The sequence below is a fragment of the Chiloscyllium punctatum genome, chromosome 28 (genome assembly GCF_047496795.1).
Source record: "Chiloscyllium punctatum isolate Juve2018m chromosome 28, sChiPun1.3, whole genome shotgun sequence".
Taxonomy (NCBI): Eukaryota; Metazoa; Chordata; class Chondrichthyes; order Orectolobiformes; family Hemiscylliidae; genus Chiloscyllium; species Chiloscyllium punctatum.
The window spans coordinates 19,628,966-19,653,136 of NC_092766.1; the positions used below are offsets into that span (position 1 = coordinate 19,628,966).

General features: G+C 41.0%; 1 protein-coding gene across 1 annotated transcript in view; it reads left to right on the forward strand.

Annotated features, from left to right (window-relative positions):
* The window catches only part of LOC140454053 (uncharacterized), a 118,155-nt gene that overhangs the window by 31,527 nt on the left and 62,457 nt on the right, over positions 1-24,171 (forward strand). Inside the window, exons 10-15 of the mRNA XM_072549015.1 lie at positions 1,702-1,797; positions 6,786-6,881; positions 10,707-10,790; positions 14,517-14,612; positions 16,928-17,023; positions 22,617-22,706. Of these exons, the coding sequence (XP_072405116.1) occupies positions 1,702-1,797; positions 6,786-6,881; positions 10,707-10,790; positions 14,517-14,612; positions 16,928-17,023; positions 22,617-22,706 (558 nt within the window). The remainder of the gene's footprint in view (positions 1-1,701; positions 1,798-6,785; positions 6,882-10,706; positions 10,791-14,516; positions 14,613-16,927; positions 17,024-22,616; positions 22,707-24,171) is intronic.

Here is a 24,171-nt window from a genome sequence, read left to right on the forward strand (position 1 = left end):
CTGACCACTGTGCCATGAACTTTGGTGTCATTCGCGAATTTATGAACCACGAATTCTATATTATCACCTCCATCGTTTATATAAATGACAAACAAAAGTGGACTCAGCAGTGTTACAATGTTGAAAGCATGTATCATCATTTTAAGATAAGATGGATACATTGTCCCAGTCTTTCTTTGTCTATGTGGGTGGACACAAGTCGATCATGTCTGTCTAGGACAAGCCAGAGAAATGCACGCGAATTCCTGGAGGCCTGACACTCAACTCAGAACTCCATTAACAAACAGGTAGAATTAGACACCATATAGCAATCACTGAAAAACAAAAACGGAAGTTATACCACCCACCTCAGCAAATCAGGACACATGAATAGCAAGCATGACAGACCCCCAACGCTTCACCGGAGACGCATTGGTGATGTTACTTTGTATACTGAGAAAACGTCTGCAAACAAGCTTACCAGCTCATCCAGAAAGTAACAACTACATCTACCCTGAATTCTTTAGTCATGCGTTCAACTGTACTCTGTTCCTATTTCCACTAGCATAGGCACAGGGAATTATCCTGAGATTACAACACTAGAGGATTAGTTTTTTTTTAAATTCTACCTAAGTCCCTGACTTCCCTTTGCAGGACCTTATCTGTCTTGCTGCCTCTGTTGTTTGCACCAGTATGGACCTCATCCTTAGGCTGCACACTCTCCCCGTTCAGAATGTCGGATGCCCACTCAGAGACATCTTTGATCTGGCAGAATGCAGACAACGAACCATAACACTCGCGGCCACAAAAATGGCTTTTTGTGTTGCCAGTCGCTGACACTTCAACCCTTCCTGCTACACAGCAGAATCATTGTGGTACCAGAGATCTGGTTGCAACTGTTACTTCCTCTGAAAGCCACATCTACACTGCCTGCCTTTCCTGGTGCTCACCGATCAATCTCTCTGAACCCTCAAAGTGACTAAACTCCTATGCACAAAACTTCCTGTACTCTCCTCATTGAGTCCAACTGCTGTTCGAAATGATCCATGCAGTCTGAGAGAAGCTGTAGGTGAACACACTTCATAACTTTGGTGTTTAGCATTTACTGAATACGAAGATTGAATGTAGTAAACTGTGGTGTGTATACTGCAGTAAATAAAATGTAGCAACAACAAGGTGTGGTGGCAAGTCAACTGCAGGACGTGCCATGCAGTCCATTTGGACAGCTGATTTTGACGCAGTTGCACGAGGAAATGCTGAATGAGCACAATGTCTGTGGACAGAGCATGCCAGGCATTCGGGAAATGTAAATTAGACCCTGAGAGATGTGGACATGGACTTCGAGAGGAATGCAATGGAATACTTGAGTACAGTGATGGCAGGAATGTGTAATTTGCAGTGTCTGAAAGACAGGGACATAGTGATTTACAGATATTGAATTTACTGCTAGAATGCAGTGGACTGAGGCAGAGTGGATTCTTTTCCCTAATTTCCTGTGGGACGGCCCAATGACATCAGTCGTTCAACAAGACAGCTCACCTACAGATTCTCAAAGTCAACGAAGGACGGGCAATAAAAGCTGATTGAACCAATTCAGCCTACGTTCAATTTTTCTTTTAAAGACGATATGTAATGTTATTTCATACTTAGTGAACCGGAGTTTAACGAGTTGTGTTGATCTTAAATCAAAAATGCCACATCTGTGTTTATCCTTCACTTTAGATCCTAATACAGTACCAACCCAATTGCCTGAAGAACAATCAACTGGAGAATCTATTGAGCAGGCGTCACTTATGCCCACCGGAACTGCAACCTCAGGTAAAAGTTAAACTGGATCCCCCTACTTAAGTCAATAACTGTGAGTAAGGATACACGGTCAACAAGAGATAGTTGTGGTACTGACTGTCTGAAACTTTTCAATATTGGAGGAAGTGGAATTATTGAGCAATGATTCCTTGATGCAATTGTGACGATGCTGTTATTTTAAAAAGATTACATTAATTTTGGGGTTCTTTGACGAGAGATCGTAAACGTTGAGCTGCCGAAGTTTCTACTGAATGCGGTCGAAGTCAATTATTTAAGAGGACTTTAGGTTTGTTTTAAAGCAGATGTAACAATGGAAGTGGAGTGACTCTTAGATCAGACTATCTAGTTTGTTTTTAGCTGCAGCAGCGAAGAACTGTTTGGGTCCTAGTAAGGTTGGAGCAAGAACGTGACCAGAGGATAGAAATGCCGATTGTGTTTTTTTTTTGACGATTGAATAATCATCAGCAGAAGTATTCCGGGATTGAGAAGCAACATTTCAACATTAACGTTAAGAGCCACTGTAATGAACAGTTACAGTTAGGCAATTAAATAATTTCAATTCTGTAAACTTTTCCAGTCGTTTTAAATTATACCAATTCCGTCTTTCTTTTACTACATTTCAAGCACAGTGCAAAGTAAAACGCGTGTGTTGCTGGAAACGCACAGCAGATCCGACAGCATCTGAGGAGCAGGACAATCAAACGTTTCGGGCAAATGCCCTTCATCAGAATTCCAGCATCTGCAGTCGTCATTTTCTCCATAAATAAAGTGTATTCTCATTCGACAGATAGTTTGCAATAGGAATACAATGACTGGCGCTTGCATACAAAATGAGAAAAGATTATGGTCTCGGCTGACTCCTGCATATATTTTGAAGGGGTCGTCTGGTTCATAACAGACCGTGGAAGTGACTCGAAAAATGTAACTTCGCACCTTAGAGTGTTGGGACATGAAGTTTGAGAGGAATGCAATGGCATAGCTGAGGAGAGTGATCATAAGAACAGAGTTAGCTGGGTAACAGTTCGAGGTGGGAAGTGGAAGAAGCAGGCAGCGCAGGGTTCCCCTGTGGTCGTTCCCCTAAATAATAAGTATACAGCTTTGGAAACTGTTGGGGGGGACAGCCTTGCAGGTGTCAGCTGCAGTGAAGGGGTCTGTGGCGTGAGGTCTGGCTCTGAGACTCAGAAGGGTAAGGGGGAGAGGAGGAGAGCGCTAGTTATAGGAGACTCTGTAGTTAGAGGGACGGACATGTGGTTCTGTGGACATGGGCGAGACTCTCGGATGGTTTGTTGCCTCCCGTGTGCCAGGGTCCGAGACGTCTCGGACCGTGTCTTCAGAATCCTTAAGGGGGAGGGTGTGCAGCCAGAAGTCGTGGTACACATTGGCACCAACGACATAGGTAGGAAGAGGGGTGGGGAGGTCATTCAAGAGCTCAGGGAGTTAGGCTGGAAGCTAAAAGCTAGGACAGACAGAGTCGTCATCTCTGGGTTGTTGCCGGTGCCACGTGACAGTGAGGCAAGGAATAGGGAGAGAGTGCAGTTGAACACGTGGCTGCAAGGATGGTGTAGGAGGGAGGGCTTCAGGTATTTGGACAATTGGACTGCATTCTGGGGAAGGTGGGACCTGTACAACCAGGACGGGTTGCACCTGAACCAGAAGGGCACCAATATCCTGGGGGGTAGGTTTGCTAGCACTCTTCAGGGGGGGTTTAAACTAATTTGGCAGGGGGATGAGATCCGGACTTGTAGTCCAGCAAGTAAGCTAGCTGTGTGTCAGGATGGCCAAGGCTGTGGAGAAGGTAGCACTGACAGGGAATACTTGTGGACACAGAGATGGGCTCAAGTGCGTATACTTCAACGCAAGGAGTATCAGAAATAAGGTGGGTGAACTTAAGGCGTGGATCGGTACCTGGGACTACGATGTTGTGGCCATCACGGAAACATGGATAGATGAGGGACAGGAATGGTTGTTGGAGGTTCCTGGTTACAGATGTTTCAGTAAGATTAGGGAGGGTGGTAAAAAAGGAGGGGGGTGGCATTGCTAATTAGAAATGGTATAACGGCTGCAGAAAGGCAGTTCGAGGGGGGATCTGCCTTTGGAGGTAGTATGGACTGAAGTCAGAAATAGGAAAGGTGCAGTCACCTTGTTGGGTGTTTACTATAGGCCCCCCAATAGCACAGAGATGTGGAGAAACAGATTGGGAAACAGATTTTGGAAAGGAGCAGAAGCCACAGGGTCGTAGTCATGGGCGACTTCAACTTCCCAAATATTGATTGGAAGCTCTTTAGATCAAGTAGATTGAATGGGGTGGTGTTTGTGCAGTGTGTCCAGGAAGCTTTTCTAACTCAGTATGTAGATTGTCCAACCAGAGGGGAGGCCATATTGGATTTGGTACTCGGTAATGAACCGGGACAAGTGATGGGCTTGTGAGTGGGTGAACATTTTGGTGATGGTGACCACAATTCTGTGACTTTCACCTTGGTTATGGAGAGAGATAGGTGCGCACAACAAGGTAGATTTTACAATTGGGGGAAGGGAAATTACGATGCTGTAAGACAGGATTTGAGGAGCAAAAGTTGGGAGCATAGGCTGTCAGGGAAGGATGTGGTGGAAATGTGGAACTTTTTCAAGGAGCAGATACGACGTGTCCTTGATATGTATGTACCTATCAGGCAGGAAAGAAATGGTCGTGTGAGGGAGCCTTGGTTGACGAGGGAGGTTGAATGTCGAGTAAAGAGGAAGAAGGAGGCTTACATAAGATTGAAGAAACAGGGTTCAGACAGAGCAGTGGAGGGATACAGGATAGCCAGAAGGGACCTGAAGAAAGGGATTAGGAGAGCTAAGAGGGGGCATGAAAAATCCTTGGCGGATAGGATCAAGGATAAACCCAAGGCATTTTATGCGTATGTGAGAAACCTGAGAATGACGAGAACGAGGGTAGGTCCGATCAAGGACAGTAGTGGGAGATTGTGTATTGAGTCGGAAGAGATAGGAGAGGTCTTGAACAAGTACTTCTCTTCAGTATTTACGAACGAGAGAGAACGTATTGTTGAAGAGGAGAGTGTGAAACAGACTGGTAAGCGAGAAGAGATACTTGTTAGGAAGGAAGATGTGTTGGACATTTTGAACGACTTGAGGATAGACAAGTTCCCCGGGCCTGACGGGATATATCCTCGGATTATGTGGGAAGCAAGAGAGGAAATTGCAGTACCGTTGGCAATGATCTTCTCGTCTTCACTGTCAACGGGGGTGGTATCAGGGGACTGGAGAGTAGCGAATGTTGTGCCCCTGTTCAAAAAAGGGAATAGGGATAACTCCGGGAATTACAGGCCAGTTAGTCTACCTCTGTGGTAGGCAAAGTAATGGAAAGGGTACTGAGGGATAGGATTTATGAGTATCTGGAAAGACACTGCTTGATTCGGGACAGCCAGCACGAATTTGTGAAGGGTAGGTCTTGCCTTACAAGTCTTATTGAATTCTTCGAGGAGGTGACAAAGCATGTGGATGAGGGTAGCGCAGTGGATGTAGTGTACATGGATTTTAGTAAGGCATTTGATAAGGTTCCCCATGGTAGGCTTATACGGAAAGTCAGGAAGCATGGGATAGAGGGAAATGTGTCAATTGGATTGAAAACTGGCTAACCGGTCGAAGTCAGAGAGTGGTGGTAGATGGTAAATATTCAGCCTGGAGCCCAGTTACAAGTGGAGTTCCGCAGAGATCAGTTCTGGGTCCTCTGCTGTTTGTAATTTTTATTAATGACTTGGATGAGGGAGTCGAAGGGTGGGTCAGTAAATTTGCAGATGATACGAAGATAGGTGGAGTTGTGGACAGTGAGGAGGTCATCTGTCGTTTGCAAAGGGACTTAGATATGATGCAGAGCTGGGCTGAGGAGTGGCAGATGGAGTTCAACCCTGCCAAGTGTGAGGATGTCCGTTTTGGAAGAACAAATAAGAATGCGGAATACAGGGTTTATGGTAGGGTTCTTAGTCAGGTGGAGGAACAGAGGGATCTTGGGGTCTATGTACATAGATCTTTGAAAGTTGCCACTCAGGTGGATAGAGTTTGTAAGAAGGCCTATGGTGTATTATCGTTCATTAGCAGAGGGATTGAATTCAATAGTCGTGAGGTGATGTTGCAGCTGTACAGGACTTTGGTTAGGCCACAGTTGGAGTACTGTGTGCAGTTCTGGTCGCCTCACTTTAGGAAAGATGTGGAAGCTTTGGAGAGGGTGCAGAGAAGATTTACCAGGATGTTGCCTGGAATGGAGAATAGGTCGTACGAGGATAGGTTGAGAGTTGGAATGGCGAAGGATGAGGGGTGACTTGATAGAGGTTTATCAGATGATCAGGGGAATAGATAGAGTAGACAGTCAGAAACTTTTTCCCCGGGTACAACAGAGGGTTACAAGGGGACATAAATTTAAGGTGAAGGGTGGAAGGTATAGGGGAGATGTCAGGGGTGGGTTCTTTACCCAGAGAGTGGTGGGGGCATGGAATGCGCTGCCCGTGGGAGTGGTAGAGTCAGAATCATTGGCGACCTTTAAGCGGCATTTGGATAGGTACATGGATGGGTGCTTAATCTAGGATAGAAGTTCGGCACAACATCGTGGGCCGAAGGGCCTGTTCTGTACTGTATTGTTCTATGTTCTATGTTCTAAGAATGTGACAGCCACAGCGTTCGTTTACAGCGACTGTGGTGACTTTGGTGATCTACAGATATTCAGTTTAGTGCTTGGATGTATTCCATTTAGGCAGAGTGCATTATTCTCCATGAGTTTGAGTGGTACAGCACAATGACCCCAACGGTTCAACAAAGCAGCTCACCAACTCATTTTCAAACCTAACGGAGGACGGGAAATAAAAGCTAGTTCAACCAGTGCAGTGTGTGTCCCACGAAAGATTAAAATATGTTGAATGTTATTTCATATTTCCTGAACCAGATATGAACCAGTTCAATTAATCTGAAATCTAAAATATCTCTTCTGTGTTTATCCTTTGCTTCAGATCCAGACACAGCATCAGTTTATTCGCCTGAGAAACAATCAACTGGAGAATCTTTTCAGCAGGCATCACCTACGCCCACAGGAACTGTAATGTCAGGTATAAGTCAAATTGAGTTCATTAAATAACTGTGAGTGATGGCACACAGTCAACAGGAGGTAGGTGATGTCGAAACTCACTAAAATGGATAGTTATTGAAGTAGCCGGAATTATTGAGTAATGACTCCTTAATGGAATTGTGGCAATGCTGTCACATTAAAATTGTTATTATCTCCTGGGTTGTTTTGAAGAGAGTTTGTAAAGGCTGAGTCACTAAAGTGTCTACTGGAGCTGGCCTCAATCAGTAAATGAAAAGTCTTTTCGTTTTATTATTGAAACAGATCTATTTTTGGAAGTGAAGTAGCCAGTTAGAGAATAGACAATGGAAGTGAAGTAGCCAGTTAGACAATAGACAATAGAAGTAGCCAGTTCTCCCCGATCAGACGTTTTTTTTTAGCTGGAGCAGTGTGATGTTGCTTAGGTTCAGGAAGAGTTGAAGCTTCATAAGACTATAAGACATAGGATCAGAAATTAGGCCAGTATTCCCATCGGCTCTGCTCTGCCATTCAATCTTGGCTGATAGGTTTCTCAGCTGAAAATGTGTTGCTGGAAAAGCGCAGCAGGTCAGGCAGCATCCGAGGAGCAGGAGAATTGACGTTTCAGGCATGAACCCTTCTTCAGGAATCGGCTCCTGAAACGTCGATTCTCCTGCTCCTCGGATGCTGCCTGACCTGCTGCGCTTTTCCAGCAACACATTTTCAGCTCTGTTCTCCAGCATCTGCAGTTCTCACTTTCTCCTGATAAGTTTCTCAATTCCATTCTCCTGCTTATTCCCGGTAGCTCTTGATCCCCTTGAATAATCAAGAATCTATTTCATTCTTAAATATACTCAATGATCTGGCCTCCACAGCCTTCTGTGGCAATGAATTAAGCTTCAGTAAATCACGACTAACTGGGACTTTCTCTGAAATCTCTCTTCATGTTGAACGGCCTGAAAGAAACTCTGTCTGAATTTATCTTTTTGACAAGGCGTGTGTTTATGGGATGATGCCATATTGGAACAAACAATTAGTGATGGGTACTATATCTATGATTCAGTTCAGTTTTCCGACAGTTAAGTTATTTTGCATTATTCTTTCTCTTATTTGTATTTTAAGTATAGTAAATTGTTTTGCGAAACATCAAACAGTTTGTGCAGTGGCATTACATCTGGAACACCCACTTCACCCACTCTTAAAAATAAGAAAACGTTAGGTTTGAGGATACCTTCTTGAAACGTTTTGAAGAGGTCTCGTCTGGTCCTTATCAGAGTAAAATATGGGAATGTTTCAGCACTGTCATTTCTCCACTGTTTGACTTGAGTGAAAAAGTGCAGAAAATTTCATAGCACAAAGGAATGTCAGAAGGCATTTTTGTTGTGGACTAAGCCAAACCATTCAAAACATTTTTTAAAGCAGGCAGCTCAGACCATATATTTGCAATTTGTTTCGAAAAGTGTACAGTGAAAATTACCCAGATTAAGTTCGCCAGGTTGACTACTATATTTTAAACTAGACAAAAATATACTCACAAAATTACACAATGAAACACAAAGAACAGGATAAAGAATCCCTGCAGAACTCAACCTATCCAACTGACTTAATTATGTGGTTCCGATTATACAAACAGTCCCAATAAGAAAACTCCCTTTAAAACCCAATATAAATGGAACACATGCTTACAGGTTGAAGTTGAAGGGCAGAAAGAGAGAGAGAGAGAGACAGCTCCCTGTTGAACTTCCAACCAGTTCAAGACTGAACTAAAACTGCTCAGCTCAGCTCGAGAGCTGACCACTCCCCTTTCTTTCTACAGGTCACATCTCTATTCCCAACCAGACTGATCAGAGACCTGCCCGGTTTATTACCCCTCTGAAAAAAATCAGGGACAGAGTATCATTGAGCCCAGGAACAGCTTGTAGAAAAAAAGAGACCAGATTTGTGATAATTTGACAGCATGAAAGCTGTAAGCCCAGTGCGAGCCAGCTCTTTTCAGGCAAATATATTTATGTGGCTCTCGATGCACATAATGTGGATGTCCATGCTGAATTATTTGCAAGAACACCACCAGCGGAAATAAAGACAAATTCTGTATTTTTTTTCCCGACAACTTGAATAGTCATGAGCTGAAAATAGCCCAGAATTGAAATGGGAACTCATTGATCTTGCCATTAATGTATCTGAGACAATTGCATATTCAGATAAAGCACCTGTTTTTTTGGGGGGGGAACAATTTAAGGATGAAAATTTCAGACAATTTCGATTGAGCTAATTATTGCAGCCATTCAATTTGACAATTGTACACATAGCAGGATGACAGAGTGTAATCGCCTATGAAGGAAGGAGGAGGTGTTCACCAATGAGAAAATAAGGCTGTAATGGACTGTGGTAGTGAATGATTAAACTCAATGAAATGTATATGCATCAGCATATATATTGTGGTCTACTAATAGGATAAAACAAATGGATTTTAAAAATCAAGCTATGTTTGTGTATTGATGGTTCTTTTTTGTGAGGGCGAGTTGTGGCAATAACATGACTTTAAGAGGTGGACTGTGTTCTGTTTTGTTTTGAAGAGAGATTTTAAAAACAGAGGTACCAAGCTTTCCGTTTGAAACTAATAACGTTCTCCCCGTGTCTGCGTGGGTTTCCTCCGGGTGCTCCGGTTTCCTCCCACAGTCCAAAGATGTGCAGGTCAGGTGAATTGGCCATGCTAAATTGCCCGTAGTATAGGTAGGGGGTAGATGTAGGGGTATGGGTGGGTTGCGCTTCGTCGGGGCGGCGTTGACTTGTTGGGCCGAAGGGCCTGTTTCCACACTGTAAGTAATCTAATCTAAACATAAACAGCTTGAGAGGCCGTGAGGTTTTTCTTTAAGTTGGAATATTAGAGGCAGCCAGAATGGATGGGATCAAGCTCCCCTAAGAGTCAGGATTTTTAAAATTTTAGTGTTTTCAGTAAAAATTACACGGGTGTTGAAAGTGCATTTCAAAGCAGCAGTGCATTGCTCCTTGTTACCCTTTTTCCCAGCTTATTCTCTTGATAGTTTTTGTTCCTTGCTGATTTAAGAAGTGCATGTTTGACAACCTATTTTACTGCATTCCTCTTTACAACGGGTGTTTATGGACTGTTACTGCATTGAAACGTTATTCTTAGGCAGTTAAACAATTTATACTTCTGTTAAGTTTTCCATTAGCATAAGGTCATACCGATTCTGTCTTTCTTTTATTATATTTTTAAAAGAGTGTACGAATAAAGTGTGTTTTGATTGAAGACTGGTCGTTTGACCAATCGAATTGCATCCATCACACAACGCCTGGCAGTTGTATTTAAAATAAGAAAAGATTAGTGTCTAGGCTATCTGCCTCAGATCTTTTGAAGTGATTTGGTCTGGTTCATCAGGGGAGATCGTGACTGTGACTCAGATAATGTAAATTAGTGCCATCGAGAAGTCGGGAATGGGCTTTGAGAGTGATGCAATGCAATAGCCGAGAAGAGTGATCACATAAATGTGAGACTCACGGTGTCCGACATACGGAGAAAATTTTCAGATACTCAATTCAGTGCTTCGATACAGTCTATTGAAGCAGAGTTGATTCCTCTCCCTGATTTCGAGTGGTACAGCGCAATGACATCAGTGACTCAATAAGGCAGCTCACCACCAGATTCTCAAAGGCAACGAATGATGGGCAAACATGCATGGTTCATCTGACACAGACTACGTTCAAAGAAAACTTCAAAAAAATAAAGATATGTAATGTATATTTCATATTTCCTGAAACAGGTTTTTAACCAGTTGTGTTAATCTGAAATCGAAAATGTCTCTTTCATTTTCTTTCGATCCAATCACAGAATCAGCTGATTCACTTGAGGAACAATCAACTACAGAATCTTTTCAGCAGGCGTCACTTATGCCCATAGGAACTGCAACCTCAGGTACTAGTCAAATTGGGTTCATTTATTAAATTCAATAACTGTGATAATTGGTCTACGGTGTGGTAGGTGTGGTACTGACTGCCTGGAATGGTTAGTTACTGAAGTAGTCATTATTCAGTAATGATTTTTTGGTGCAATTGTAACCATGCTGTCAAGTTCGAGAACCTATGTTGTTTTTCGTTTTATTTTGAAGAGAGGAAACTAACATTTCAACGCTTCCGTTGCCAGCAACGTGTCTGAGAAAAATGCATATTCTATAATAGCTCCTTTAACACTTTGAAAGAATCCTAGTACATGTATCAGGACAGCAGCACGTAACTGGGCGGCACGGTGCACGGTGGTTAGCACTGCTGCCTCACAGCGCCAGAGACCCGGGTTCGTTTCCCACCTCAGGCGGCTGACTGTTTGCACATTCTCCCCGTGTCTGCGTGGGTTTCCTCCCACAGTCCAAAGATGTGCAGGTTAGGTGAATTGGTTATATTAAATTGCGCCTAGTGTTAGGTAAGGGGTAAATGTAGGACGAATGGGTGGGTTGCGTTTCGGCGGGTCGCTGTGGACTTGTTGGGCCGAAGGGCCTGTTTCCACACTGGAACTCATCTAACTGCTGATGCGGTGTTACGACTTTAAGGAAGGAAGTGGGAGGCGTTCAGTGGCGAGAATAAAAAGAAAAACTGCACTGGATTGTATTATTGAATGTCAAAGCGTGCTGAATGTCAAAGCAATGGATATATATATATATATATCACTACGTGTATTGTGGTGTAATTGTAGGACAAAACAAAAGGTTTTTAAAAGTAAGGCTATCTTTGTATATTGAGGGTTCATTTTTTGTGAGGAGTATTTAAGGCAATATAATGTCTTTAAGAGAAGTAAGGTGTCATGTTTTCTTTTGAAGAGAGATTTTAAAACAGAGATATCACGTTATGTATTTGAATCCAGTAATGTAAACAGCTTGTGAGCCCTTGCGGAATTTTTAAAAGTTGAAATATTGAAAGGAGCCTGAATAAATGGATCAAATTCTCCTCGAGCCAATGTTTTCAATTTGAGTTTTCTCGGCAGCAGTTGCTGGGGTTTTGAAGCTTTATTTCAAAGTTGCACGACATTTAGAACATAGAACAATGCAGCACAGAACAGGCCCTTCGGCCCACGATGTTGTGCCGAACTTCTATCCTAGATTAAGCACCCATCCATGTACCTATCCAAATGCCGCTTAAAGGTCGCCAATGAATCTGACTCTACCACTCCCACGGGCAGCGCATTCCATGCCCCCACCACTCTCTGGGTAAAGAACCCACCCCTGACATCTCCCCTATACCTTCCACCCTTCACCTTAAATTTATGTCCCCTTGTAACACTCTGTTGTACCCGGGGAAAAAGTTTCTGACTGTCTACTCTATCTATTCCCCTGATCATCTTATAAACCTCTATCAAGCCACCCCTCATCCTTTGCCATTCCAACGAGAAAAGGCCGAGAACTCTCAACCTATCCTCGTACGACCTATTCTCCATTCCAGGCAACATCCTGGTAAATCTTCTCTGCACCCTCTCCAAAGCTTCCACATCTTTCCTAAAGTGAGGCGACCAGAACTGCACACAGTACTCCAAATGTGGCCTAACCAAAGTCCTGTACAGCTGCAACATCACCTCACGACTCTTGAATTCAATCCCTCTGCTAATGAACTCCATTAGGCCTTCTTACAAACTCTATCCACCTGAGTGGCAACCTTCAAAGATCTATGTACATAGACCCCAAGATCCCTCTGTTCCTCCACCTGACTAAGAACCCTACCATTAACCCTGTATTCCGCATTCTTATTTGTTCTTCCAAAATGGACAACCTCACACTTGGCAGGGTTGAACTCCATCTGCCACTCCTCAGCCCAGCTCTGCATCATATCTAAGTCCCTCTGCAGCCGACAACAGCCCTCCTCACTGTCCACAACTCCACCTATCTTTGTATCATCTGCAAATTTACTGACCCACCCTTCGACTCCCTCATCTAAGTCATTAATAAAAATTACAAACAGCAGAGGACCCAGAACTGATCCCTGCGGAACTCCACTTGTAACTGGACTCCATGCTGAATATTTACCATCTACCACCACTCTCTGACTTCGACCGGTTAGCCAGTTTTCTATCCAATTGGCCAAATTTCCCTCTATCCCATGCCTCCTGACTTTCCGCATAAGCCTACCATGGGGAACCTTATCAAATGCCTTACTAAAATCCATGTACACTCCATCCACTGCTCTACCCTCATCCACATGCTTGGTCACCTCCTCGAAGAATTCAATAAGACTTGTAAGGCAAGACCTACCCTTCACAAATCCGTGCTGGCTGTCCCTAATCAAGCAGTGTTTCCAGATACTCGTAAATCCTATCCCTCAGTACCCTTTCCATTACTTTGCCTACCACAGAAGTAAGACTAACTGGCCTGTAATTCCCGGGGTTATCCCTATTCCCTTTTTTGAACAGGGGCACAACATTCGCTACTCTCCAGTCCCCTGGTACCACCCCAGTTGCCAGTGAAGACGAGAAGATCATTGCCAACGGTACTGCAATTTCCTCTCTTGCTTCCCACATAATCCTAGGATATATCCCGTCAGGCCCGGGGGACTTGTCTATCCTCAAGTTGTTCAAAATGTCCAACACATCTTCCTTCCTAACAGGTATCTCTTCTAGCTTATCAGTCCGTTTCACACTTTCCTCTTCAACAATACGGTCCCTCTCGTTCGTAAATACTGAAGAGAAGTACTTGTTCAAGACCTCTCCTATCTCTTCCGACTGAATACACAGTCTCCCACCACTGTCCTTGATCGGACCTACCCTCGTTCTCGTCATTCTCAGGTTTCTCACATACGCATAGAATGCCTTGGGGTTATCCTTGATCCTATAATGATCTGCATTAAGCTTTCATTCACAGCGTTTTCTCTTCATGTTTGTTTTCCTTGTGGACTAGACAATTGCATGGGTCCAACAATCTATTTTACTGAATATCTCTTTACAACGGTTGTGTTTATGGAACGTTCCAAATGAAGATATTCCGTTTGCAGTTAAATAATTTATAGTTGTGATACGTTTTCCAGTAGTTTTAAGTCATTCCGATTCCGTCTTTCTTCTATTCTATTTTAAATATACTGTATGAATAAAGTATGTTTTGATTCAAGACTGTTAGTTTGACCAATCGAATTGCATCCAGAACACAACGCCTGACAGTTGATTAAAATAAGGGAAGTTTAGGGTCGAGACTATCTTTTTCGCATATTTTGAGTGGCTTAGGTCTGGTTCATAACAAAAGAGCTCAGTGACTCAGAAAATGGTGAAGTGGAGCATGGACTTTGCGAGCAATGTACTGGAATAGCCGTGAAGAGTGATCACATGACTGTGAGAGTCACAGTCTCCCAAATACATAGACCGCAGTGATTTACAGATATTCAATTTACTGCTTGGACACAAACCATTGAGACAGACTGGATTCCTCTTCCTGATTTCGAGTGGTATAGCACAATGAAATCAATGGTGTAACAAGGCAGCTCACCACCAGATTCTCAAAAACAACTAAGTGACAGGTTATGGATTCTGGTTCAACCAAAAGATCACGTGCCACAAGCCATTAAGAAAAAAAGATATAGAATGTCACTATATAATTCCTGAACTAGGTATTAACCAGTTGAGTTTTTTTTCTGAAATCTAAAATGTCTCTTTTGTGTTTGTCCTTTGCTTCAGATCCAGGCACAAAATCAACTCATTCGCCTGTGGAACAGTCGACTGGAGAATCTCTTCAGCAGGTGTCATTTATGCCCACAGCTACTGCAATCTCAGGTAGAAGTCAAATTGTGTTCATTTATTAAATTCAAAAGCAGTGAGTAATAATATACGTTAAACAAGAGGTTGGTGTGATAGTGACTGTCTGAAATGGTTTGTTATTGAAGGAGCTGGAATTATTGAGTAATGATTACTTGATGCAATTGCGACGAATCTGTCACTTTAAAACTTTTTTATTGTTTTGGGTTATTTTTGACGAGAGATTACAAATGTTGAGGTGCCGAAGTGTCTATTGAATCTGGCCTGAGTCAATAATTTACGAGGACTTTATGTTTGTTTTAAAACAGATGAAACAATGTAAGTGGAGTGACCGTTTCTCCTAGGTCAGATTTTCTACTTTGTTTTTAGCTGCAGCAGCAGCAAATAGGTGTTTGGCTCCCAGAAGGTTTGGAACTTCATTGTATGATTCCTAACTGTGACTTTAGCTGAATCTCTCTTCATGTTGAATGGCGTGTGTGAATCTGGGCTTGAATTTACCTTTTTTGGCAAGGCGACCATTTATGGGATATTACGAGACAGGAGCAGATAATTAGTAATGGGCACCGTATCCGTGGTTCAATTCAGTTTCCCAAATGCTAAGTTATCCTAAATTCCTCTTTCTTTTGTTTCTATTTTCGTTATTGTCTTTTTAAAAATTGTGTTTTGCTTATCAGCGAGTGGTTTGGTCAGTTGCAACGCATCTGGACTACCCACTTCACGTTCAGCTTTGAAATAAGAAAAGCCTATGGTTGATGCTACCTTCTTAAAATATTTCGATGGAGTCTGGTCTGGTCCATAACACAGTAAAATGTGTGAGTTTTTCAGCTTGTGAGATTTTTCCACTCAGTGACTTGTTTGGAAATGGGCAGAAAATTTCAGAGCACAGAGGAATGTCAGAAGGCATTTGACAGTCTGTAAGCTGGAAGCCCAGCTCTAATAAGGCAAAGCCTTTCAAAGTGGTTGTCGATGCGGGCAATGTGGATGTGGCAAGAACGTGACCAGAGGTCAGAAAGACCAATTGTGTATTTTTTTTTCCCAACAGTGGAATAATCATCAGCAGAAGTATTCCAGGACTGAGAAGGAATCTAAAATTTCAACATTAACGTTAACTTTATTGTGTCTGAGGCAATTGCATATTCTGTTAATAGCGCCTTAATTTGTTTGGGAGGATTTAAGGATAAAAAATATCCAGATCATTTAGTTTGAGCTTCTTCTTGCAGCCATTTAATTCCAAAATGATCCAAGTGGCAGCATGACACAACGCAATTGCCGGGCGTTGTTGTGACTTTAATGAAGGAAGATGGAGGTGTTCCGTGACGGGAAAAACGTCTGTACTGCACTCTGTTAGTGACATTTTGCATGTTTAACTGCAATGTAATATACTTGTACCTGCATGTGTGCTGTGGTGTACGAAAGGGACAAGACTACTTTTTTTTTCAAAAAACAGACCTGTCTTTGCATATTGATGGTTCATGTTTTCACGGGGGTGTTATCGTAAGACTACGACTTGAAGAGGTGTAATGTATTCTGTTTCCTTTAAAAGAGAGGTTTTAAGATAGTGGTACTAAACTGAATATTTGAAACTAATAACGTGAACAGCTTGTGAGTTCATGAGGTTTTTGTAAAATACTGAAATATATAAAGCAGCTTGGATGGTTGGGATCATGCTCCGCTGGAGACATTATTTCCAACTTTATTTTTTTTTCGGAAGCATTTGTTGGAGTTGTAAGCTGTGTTTCAAAGCTGCAGGACATTTCTCCTTGCTAAACTCTTTTTCACCGATTTCTCTTGATTTTGTTTTCGTTGTTTCCTTGTGGATTTGAGAAGGACATGCCCGACAATGTATTTTACAAAATTTAGCTTTACAACGGGTGTGTTTATGAAATGTTACTGTATTGATCACTTATAGATAGGCAGTTAAGTAATTTTTAATACTGCTGCGTTTTCCAGTCGTTTTAAGTTATCACAATTCCTTCTTTCTTTTATTTTATTTCAAATATAATGTAGAATCCGATTCCTTTTCATTCAAGAGGGGAAGTTTGCACTATGACTGATTGTGTTCATGGATTTTGCGGGGGTTTGTTGTGGTCCATAACAATAGAACTTAAATGTGACTCGAAAATGAAAATGTAAGCAATTCATCAAGACAGCTCACTACCACATTCTCAAAGAAAAGATGCATAATAACAGCCAACTAAACCAGTGCAGCCCACGATACACGAAATACTAAAAAAAGAATCGAATGTTAATTAATACTTTCTCAATCTGATACAATTAAAGTAATGTTAATCGGAAAGCTAAAATATCGATTCTGTGTTTATCCTTTCCTTCAGATTCAGACACAGCATCAACTTATTGGCCTGAGGAACAATCAACAAGCGAATCTTTGGAGCAGGCGTCACGTATGCCCACAGGAACTAGAGACACAGGTATAAGTCAAATTGGGTTCATTTATTAAATTCAATGGTGCACATTCAACAGACGGTACGTGAAGATTTGACTGACTGAAATGGTTAGTTATTTTGTTGCATGAAATTATTGGATCATGATTCAATTCCGTGATGGAATTGCAGCGATGCTGTTACTTTAAAATGATTATTTTCTCCTGGACTTCTTTAAAGACAGTTTTTAAAGGCTGAAGCGCTGAAGTGTGTACTGGAACTGGCCTCAATCAATTAATGAGTAGTATTTTGAAATAGATCTAAGAATGGACGTGGAGGGGCCAATTCTCCCAGGTCAGATTTTTAATTTTCTTTCTGCTGTAACAGTGAGATGCTGTTTGCGTTCAGGAAGACTTGAAGCTTCAAAGGACCATACGACGTAGGAGCAGAAATTAGGCAATTATTCCTAACCTGCTCGGCCAATCAATCATGGCTGAGAGATTGCTCAATTCCATTCTCCCACTTTCTTACCTTAGCTCTAGATCCCCTTGAATAATCAAGAATCCATTTGTTTCATTCTTAAACAAACACCATAAATAGCCTTTTTCTGTCAAAGGATGTGTTTTTTGGGATGTTGCTATGATGGAACAGTCAGTTTTTAATGGCTAAGGTATCCATGATTCAGTATATTTTTAGTTAAATGAATTTATTCTAATTTCCTCTTCCGTTTGTTTGTATTTTACCTGTACTGTTTAAGTAAATAGATTTCCTAACATCAATTGGTTTGCTTAGTGGAATCACATCTGGAACATCGACTTTACGTTTTCCTTTAAAATAATAAATTGTCAGGTTTGAGGATAGCTTTTTGAACAGTTTGAGGAGGTCTGGTCCGATTCGTCACTGACTAAAAGTGCTTCAACAGTTGGATTTCTCCATTGGGTGACTCGATTAAAAAAGTGCAGAAAGTTTGACAGCCTGAAAGCTCGAAGACCACTGTTAGCCAGCCCTAATGAGGCAAATACATTCATGTCGGTTCTGAATACGAGTAATGCTCATTACGGTGCTGCACCCGTGCAAGTACACGACAAGAGGACAGAAAGACAAATTAAGCATTTTCCTGACAATTTGAATAATAATCAGAAATAGTCCAAGACTGAGAACAAAACTGACATTTCGACATTTATGTTGCCGAAAATGTATTAGAGATAGTTTCATATTCTGATAACAACATATTTTTTTTGGAGGAAGATTGAAGGATGAATCTTTCCGGCAATTTAGATTAAGCCTGGTATTATTGTAATTCAATTTGAAAATTGTACATGTAACAGGATGACAGAATGAAGTTGCTGAATGGTTCTGGTAACTTTAATGAAGGAAGAGGGAGGTGTTCAGTGAAGAGCACAAAAAGCTGTCATGGGCTGTAGTCGTGAATGATTGCTTACATAAATTCATTGCAATGTTTGTGTATCAGTATGTGTATTGTGAAATATTAATCCGATAAAACTAACAGATTTTAAATATCAAGCTATCTTTCTGTATTGATGGTCCAGTTTGTTGTGAGGGGATGTTGAGGAGGTACATTGACTTTAAGAGGTGGAATGTGTCCTTTTCACTTTGAAGAGAGGTTTTAAAAGAGTTGCTTCTCTCTCCGATTGAAGCTAATAACTTATCAGCTTGAGAGAACTTGTGTGGTTTTTCTTACACGCTGGAAATATGTTGCTGGAAAAGCGTAGCAGGTCAGGCAGCATCCAAGGAACAGGAGAATCGACCTTTTGGGCATCAGCCCTGATGCCCGAAACGTCGATTCTCCTGTTCCTTGGATGCTGCCTGACCTGCTGCGCTTTTCCAGCAACACATTTTCAGCTCTGATCTCCAGCATCTGCAGTCCTCACTTTCTCCTCGTGGTTTTTCTCACAGTTGAAATATTAGAAGTCTCCTGAATGGGTGAGATAAAGCTCCCCTGAGTGCCAGGATTTTCAGTTTTACTTTTTGTCACAAGTTGCTAGGGTCTTGAAGCTGCATTTCAATCCTGCAGACGGGAATACGTAATTAGTAATCGATGCTGTATCCATGGTTAGATTCAGTTTTTCAACAGCAAAGTTTTTCTAAATTCCTCTTTGTTTTGTTTCTGTTTTTAACTATTGTCTTTAAATAAATGGTGCCTTGATTATCATCGATTGGTTTAATCAGTTGCATCACATCTGGAACACCCACTTCACGTTTACCTTTAAAATAAGAAAAAGTTATGTTTGAGGCTACCTTCCTAAAATATTTTTATGGAGTCTGATCTGGTCCACAACACAGTAACATGCGCGAATTTTTCGGCAGTGCGAGTTTTCCACTGAGTCATGCCTTTGGAAAGATGCAGAAACTTTCACAGCACAGTGCAATTTCAGAAGTTATTTGACAGCTTGAAAGCTCAAAGCCCAGTTTTAGCCAGCTGGAATGTGGCAAAGGTGGCTGTCAATGCAGGTAATGTGGCAGTCGGTGCTGCACTCTTGCAAGAACGTGACAATACTTCAGAAAGCCAATTGTGCATTTTCCCCAACAATTGAATAATCATTAGCAGAAATATTCCATGACTGATAGGGAATCTAACATCTCAACATTAACGTTAACAGTGCTGTATCTGAGACAATTGCATATTCTGCTGATACCGCTTTTTTGGGGGGAGGTTATAAGGATGAAAATTCCAGATCAATTAGTTTGAGTTTCTTCTTGCAGCCATTTAATTCCAAAATGATACAGGTGACAGATCGACATAACCGAATTGTCCCTGCGTTGTTGCGACTTTAATGGAGGAGGTAGGAGATGTACAATGATGGTGAAAACGTTTATACTGGGCTATATTAGTGAATGCCTGTATGCCTGATGACTATGCAATATAATTGTACCTTCATGTGTGTTGTGGGTGTAGCGCTAAAGTTTATAAAAATAAACTTATGTCTCATGGTGGCTCATGTTTGGGAGGGTGAGTTATTATAACTGGAACCGCAGGTATAAGTCAAATTGGGTTAATTTATTAAATTCAATGGTGCACATTCAACAGGCCGTAGGTGAGGTTGTGACTGACTGGAATGGTTAATTGTTTTGTTACATGAAATTGTTGGGTCATGATTCCTTGATGGAATTGTAGCGATGCTGTCACTTTGAAATTATTATTTTCTCCTGGTTTTCTTTAAAGAGAGTTTGTAAAAACTGAAGCGCTGAAGTGTGTACTGAAACTGGCCTCAAACGGCAAATGAGTAGTATTTAGTTTTTTGTTAAAAAGATCTAGAATGGAAGCGGAGCGACCACTTCTCCCAAATCAGATGTTTTTTTTTTCCCCCGTGGCAATGAGATGCTATTTGGATTCAGGAAGATTTGAAGCTTTAGAGGACCACAACGCAGAGCAGCAGAAATTAGTCCATTGTCCCCATCGAGTCCACTCCGCCATTCAATCCTGTATGAGAAGCTTTGCAATTCCATTCATCCACTTTCTTCCCTGAACTCTTGATCCACTTGAATAATCAAGAATCCATTAGTTTAATTCTTTTACACACACCATGACATAGCTTCTTTGACAATGTTGTATGGCATGTTGCTATATTTGAACAATCAATTAGCAATGGGTAGTGTATCCATGATTCAGTTTATTTTTAGTAAAATAAACTTATTCTAATTTCCTCTTCATTTTGTTTGTATTTTGTCTGTAACGTTTAGACAAATTGTTTTGCTAACATCAAGTGGTTTGCCCAGTGGCATTTCATCTGGAAGATTCACTTCACGTTTCGCATTAAAATAAGAAAGAGTCAGGTTTGAGGCTAACTTCTTGAACATTTTGAGGAGATCTGAGCCGGTCCATAACTGACTAAACTGTTGGAGTCCTTCAGCAGTTGGATTTCTCCACTGAGTGTCTCGAATAAAATGATGCAGGAACTTTCACTGCACATTTTAATGTCAGAAGACATTTGACAGCCTGAAAGCCCAGTGTTAGCCAGCCCTAATGAGGCAAACATATTCATGTTCGCTCTGAATGCGAGTAGTGTGGGTGTTGGTGCTGCACTTTTGCAAGAACACGACCAGAGGAAACAAAGACAGTTTGAGTACTTTCTCGACAATTTGAGCAATCAACAGCAGAAATCGTCCAGATGAGAATGAAACTGACATTTCTACATTTATGTTGCCAGTAATGATTCTGAGGTAGTTTCATATTCTGATATTAGCGTCTCTAATTTTTTTGGGAAGATTGAAGGATGAAACTTCCCAACTATTTACATTGAGCTTATTATTTGAATTTGAAAAGCGTACACGTAGCAGGATGACAGAGTGTAATTGCCGAATGGTTCTGAGGACTTTAATGAAGCAAGAGGGAGGTATTCAGTGAAGAGCAAAAAAAAGCTGTAATGGACTATTGTTGTGAATGAGTACTTGCATAATATCATTGTAATACATATGTCTCAGTATATGCATTGTGTTGCACCAACAGGAGAAAACTAATGGATTTTAATAATCAAGCGAGCTTTGTGTATTGATGGTCCATTTTTGTGAGGGAGTGTTGTGGCAATACGTTCACTTTAAGAGGTCGAATGTGTCCTGTTTTACTTTAAAGAGTGGTTTTAAAAGCGATTTACTTCGCTCTCCGTTTGAAACTAATAACATAAACATCTTGAGAGGACGTGTGTGTATTTTTTTTTAAGTTGGAATGTTTGATGCAGCCTGAATGGGTAAGATCAAGCACCCCTAAGAGCCACGATTTTCAGCTTCAGTTTTTTCAGTACTAATTGCTAGGGTCTTGAAGCTGCATTTCAAAACTGCAGACATTTCTCCTTGTTACTCTCTTTCTCAGCTTAAACTCTTGATTTTTTTTTCCTTATGGATTCGAAAAGTGCATGTCTATCAGCGTATTTTCCTCTTCACAATGGCTGACTTAGTGGAATGTTACTATATTGAACAGTTAATCTTAGGCAGTTAAATAATTTATAATTCTGTTAAGTTTTCCAGTCATTTTAAGTCACAATAATTCTGTTTTTCTTTTATTGTATTTTAAATACCTGTATGAATGAAGTATGTTTTGATTCAAGACTGGTCCTTTGACCAATCGATTTGCATCTGGCACACGATACCTGGCACTTTACTTTAAAGGAAGAAAAGATTGGGGTCTAGGCTATCTTTTTCACACCTTTTGAAGTGGTTTGGTCTGTTTCATGACAAAAAAGCGTGATTGTGACTCTGAAATCATAAATTAGACCCTTACAGAATTCGGGCATGAACCTTGAGAGTATTGCAATGTAACAACTGAGAACAGTGATCACATGAATGTGAGAGTCACTGTCTCCGAAATACAGGGACAGTAGTAACTTACTGATATTCAATTTAGTGCTAGGGTACTGTTCATTGTGGCAGAGTGGATTCCTCTCCCTGATTTCGACTGACAGCAAAATGATATCAGAGGCTCATTAAGGCTGTTCACCACGAGATTCTCAAAGGCAATGAACGAAGAGCAATAAAAGCTGGGACAACCAACACAGCCTACTTCAATGCAATTTTTTAAAAAAGATATTGGATGATATTTCATATTTCTTGAACCAGATATTTAACCAATTGAGTTGATCTGAAATCAAAAATGTTTCCTTTTTGTTTATCCTTTGCGCCAATCCAGACACAGAATCAACTGATTCGCCTGAGGAACAATCAACTAGGGAATCTTTTCTGCAGGCATCACTACTGCCCACAGGAACTGCAATCTCAGGTATAAGTAAAACTGGTTTCATTTGTTAACTTCTATAACTGTGAGTAAATGGTCATTAATACATGGGTGTAGTGCTGACTGACTGAAACATCCAGTTATTAAAGTAGCCGGAATTATTCAATAATTATTCATTGATGCAACTGAGATTAAACTGTCATTTTAAAGAGCCTAATTTGCTTTGGAACTTTTTGAAGAGCGGACACTAACAATTCCACCTTTCCGTTGCCAGCAATGTGTCTGAGACAACTTCATGTTCTGATAAAAGCGCCTTTTTTTTGCAGTCTCCAGTGCTGAAAATTCATGACGATTCACATTGAGCTTATTATTGCAGACATTTGCGAAATGTACATGTGGCAGGATGACAGTACATAACTGCCGATGCGTTGCTGTGACTTTAAGGCAGGAAGAGGGCGGTGTTCAGTGATGAGATGAAAAGGCTGTACTAGAGTGTAGTAGTAAATGTTTGCACACTTAATTTCAATGCATTGTATGTGTATTGGTACATGTATTGTAGTGTAATAATCGGACAAGACTAAAGGTTATTAAAAGTAGAGCTAACTTTGTATAATGATGTTCATGTTTTGTGAGAGGAGATTGAGGCAATACAATGTATTTAAGATGCGTAATGTTTCGTGTTTTCTTCTGAAAAGAGGTTTAAAACAGAGGTACCAAGCTATCTATTTGAAGCCAACAATGGAAACAGCTTGTGAGATCTTGATGTTTGTTTTTTAAGATGCAATATCAGAAGCATCCTGAATGGATGGGAATCAAGTTCCCTGGGACCCAACAGTTTTCGTTTTAGGTTTTTCCATGGCAGTTGTTGCGATCTTGAAGGTGCACTTCAAAGCTGCTGTATAGCTCTTTTGGAACATTTCTTCTTCAGCATTTTCTTTTCATGGCTGTTTTCCTTGTGGCCACGGCAATTACATGTCCAGCAATCTATTTTACTGATAATCCCTTTAGATCGGGGATGTTTATGGGACGTTGCTGTGTTGAACATTTTCTGTAAGGAAGTTAAATAATTTATGATTCTGTTAAGTGTTCCAGAAGTTTTAAGTTATTACAACTCCATATTTTGTTTATTGTATTTTAAGTATAGTTTATGTATAAAGTCTGTTTTCATTCAAGACTGGTGGTTTGACCAATTGAATTGTATCTGGAACGCAAGGTCTGGCAGTTGCCTTAAAAAAAGAGAGAACATTCGATCTAGGCTATCTTCTTCAAACGTTTTTAGTGGCTTAGAACTTGTTCAGAATAAAAGACGTTATCGTGACTCGGAACTTGTAATGCAGTCCCTTAGAAAAGTGGAATATGGACTTGGAGAGGAAAGCAAAAAATAGCTGTGATGAGTGATTGTGAGAGTAACAGTGTACAAACTACAGGGATTGTAGTGATTTGCAGATACTCAATGTAATGCCAAGACATATTCCATTGAGGCAGAATGGCTTCCTCTCCCTGATTTCGA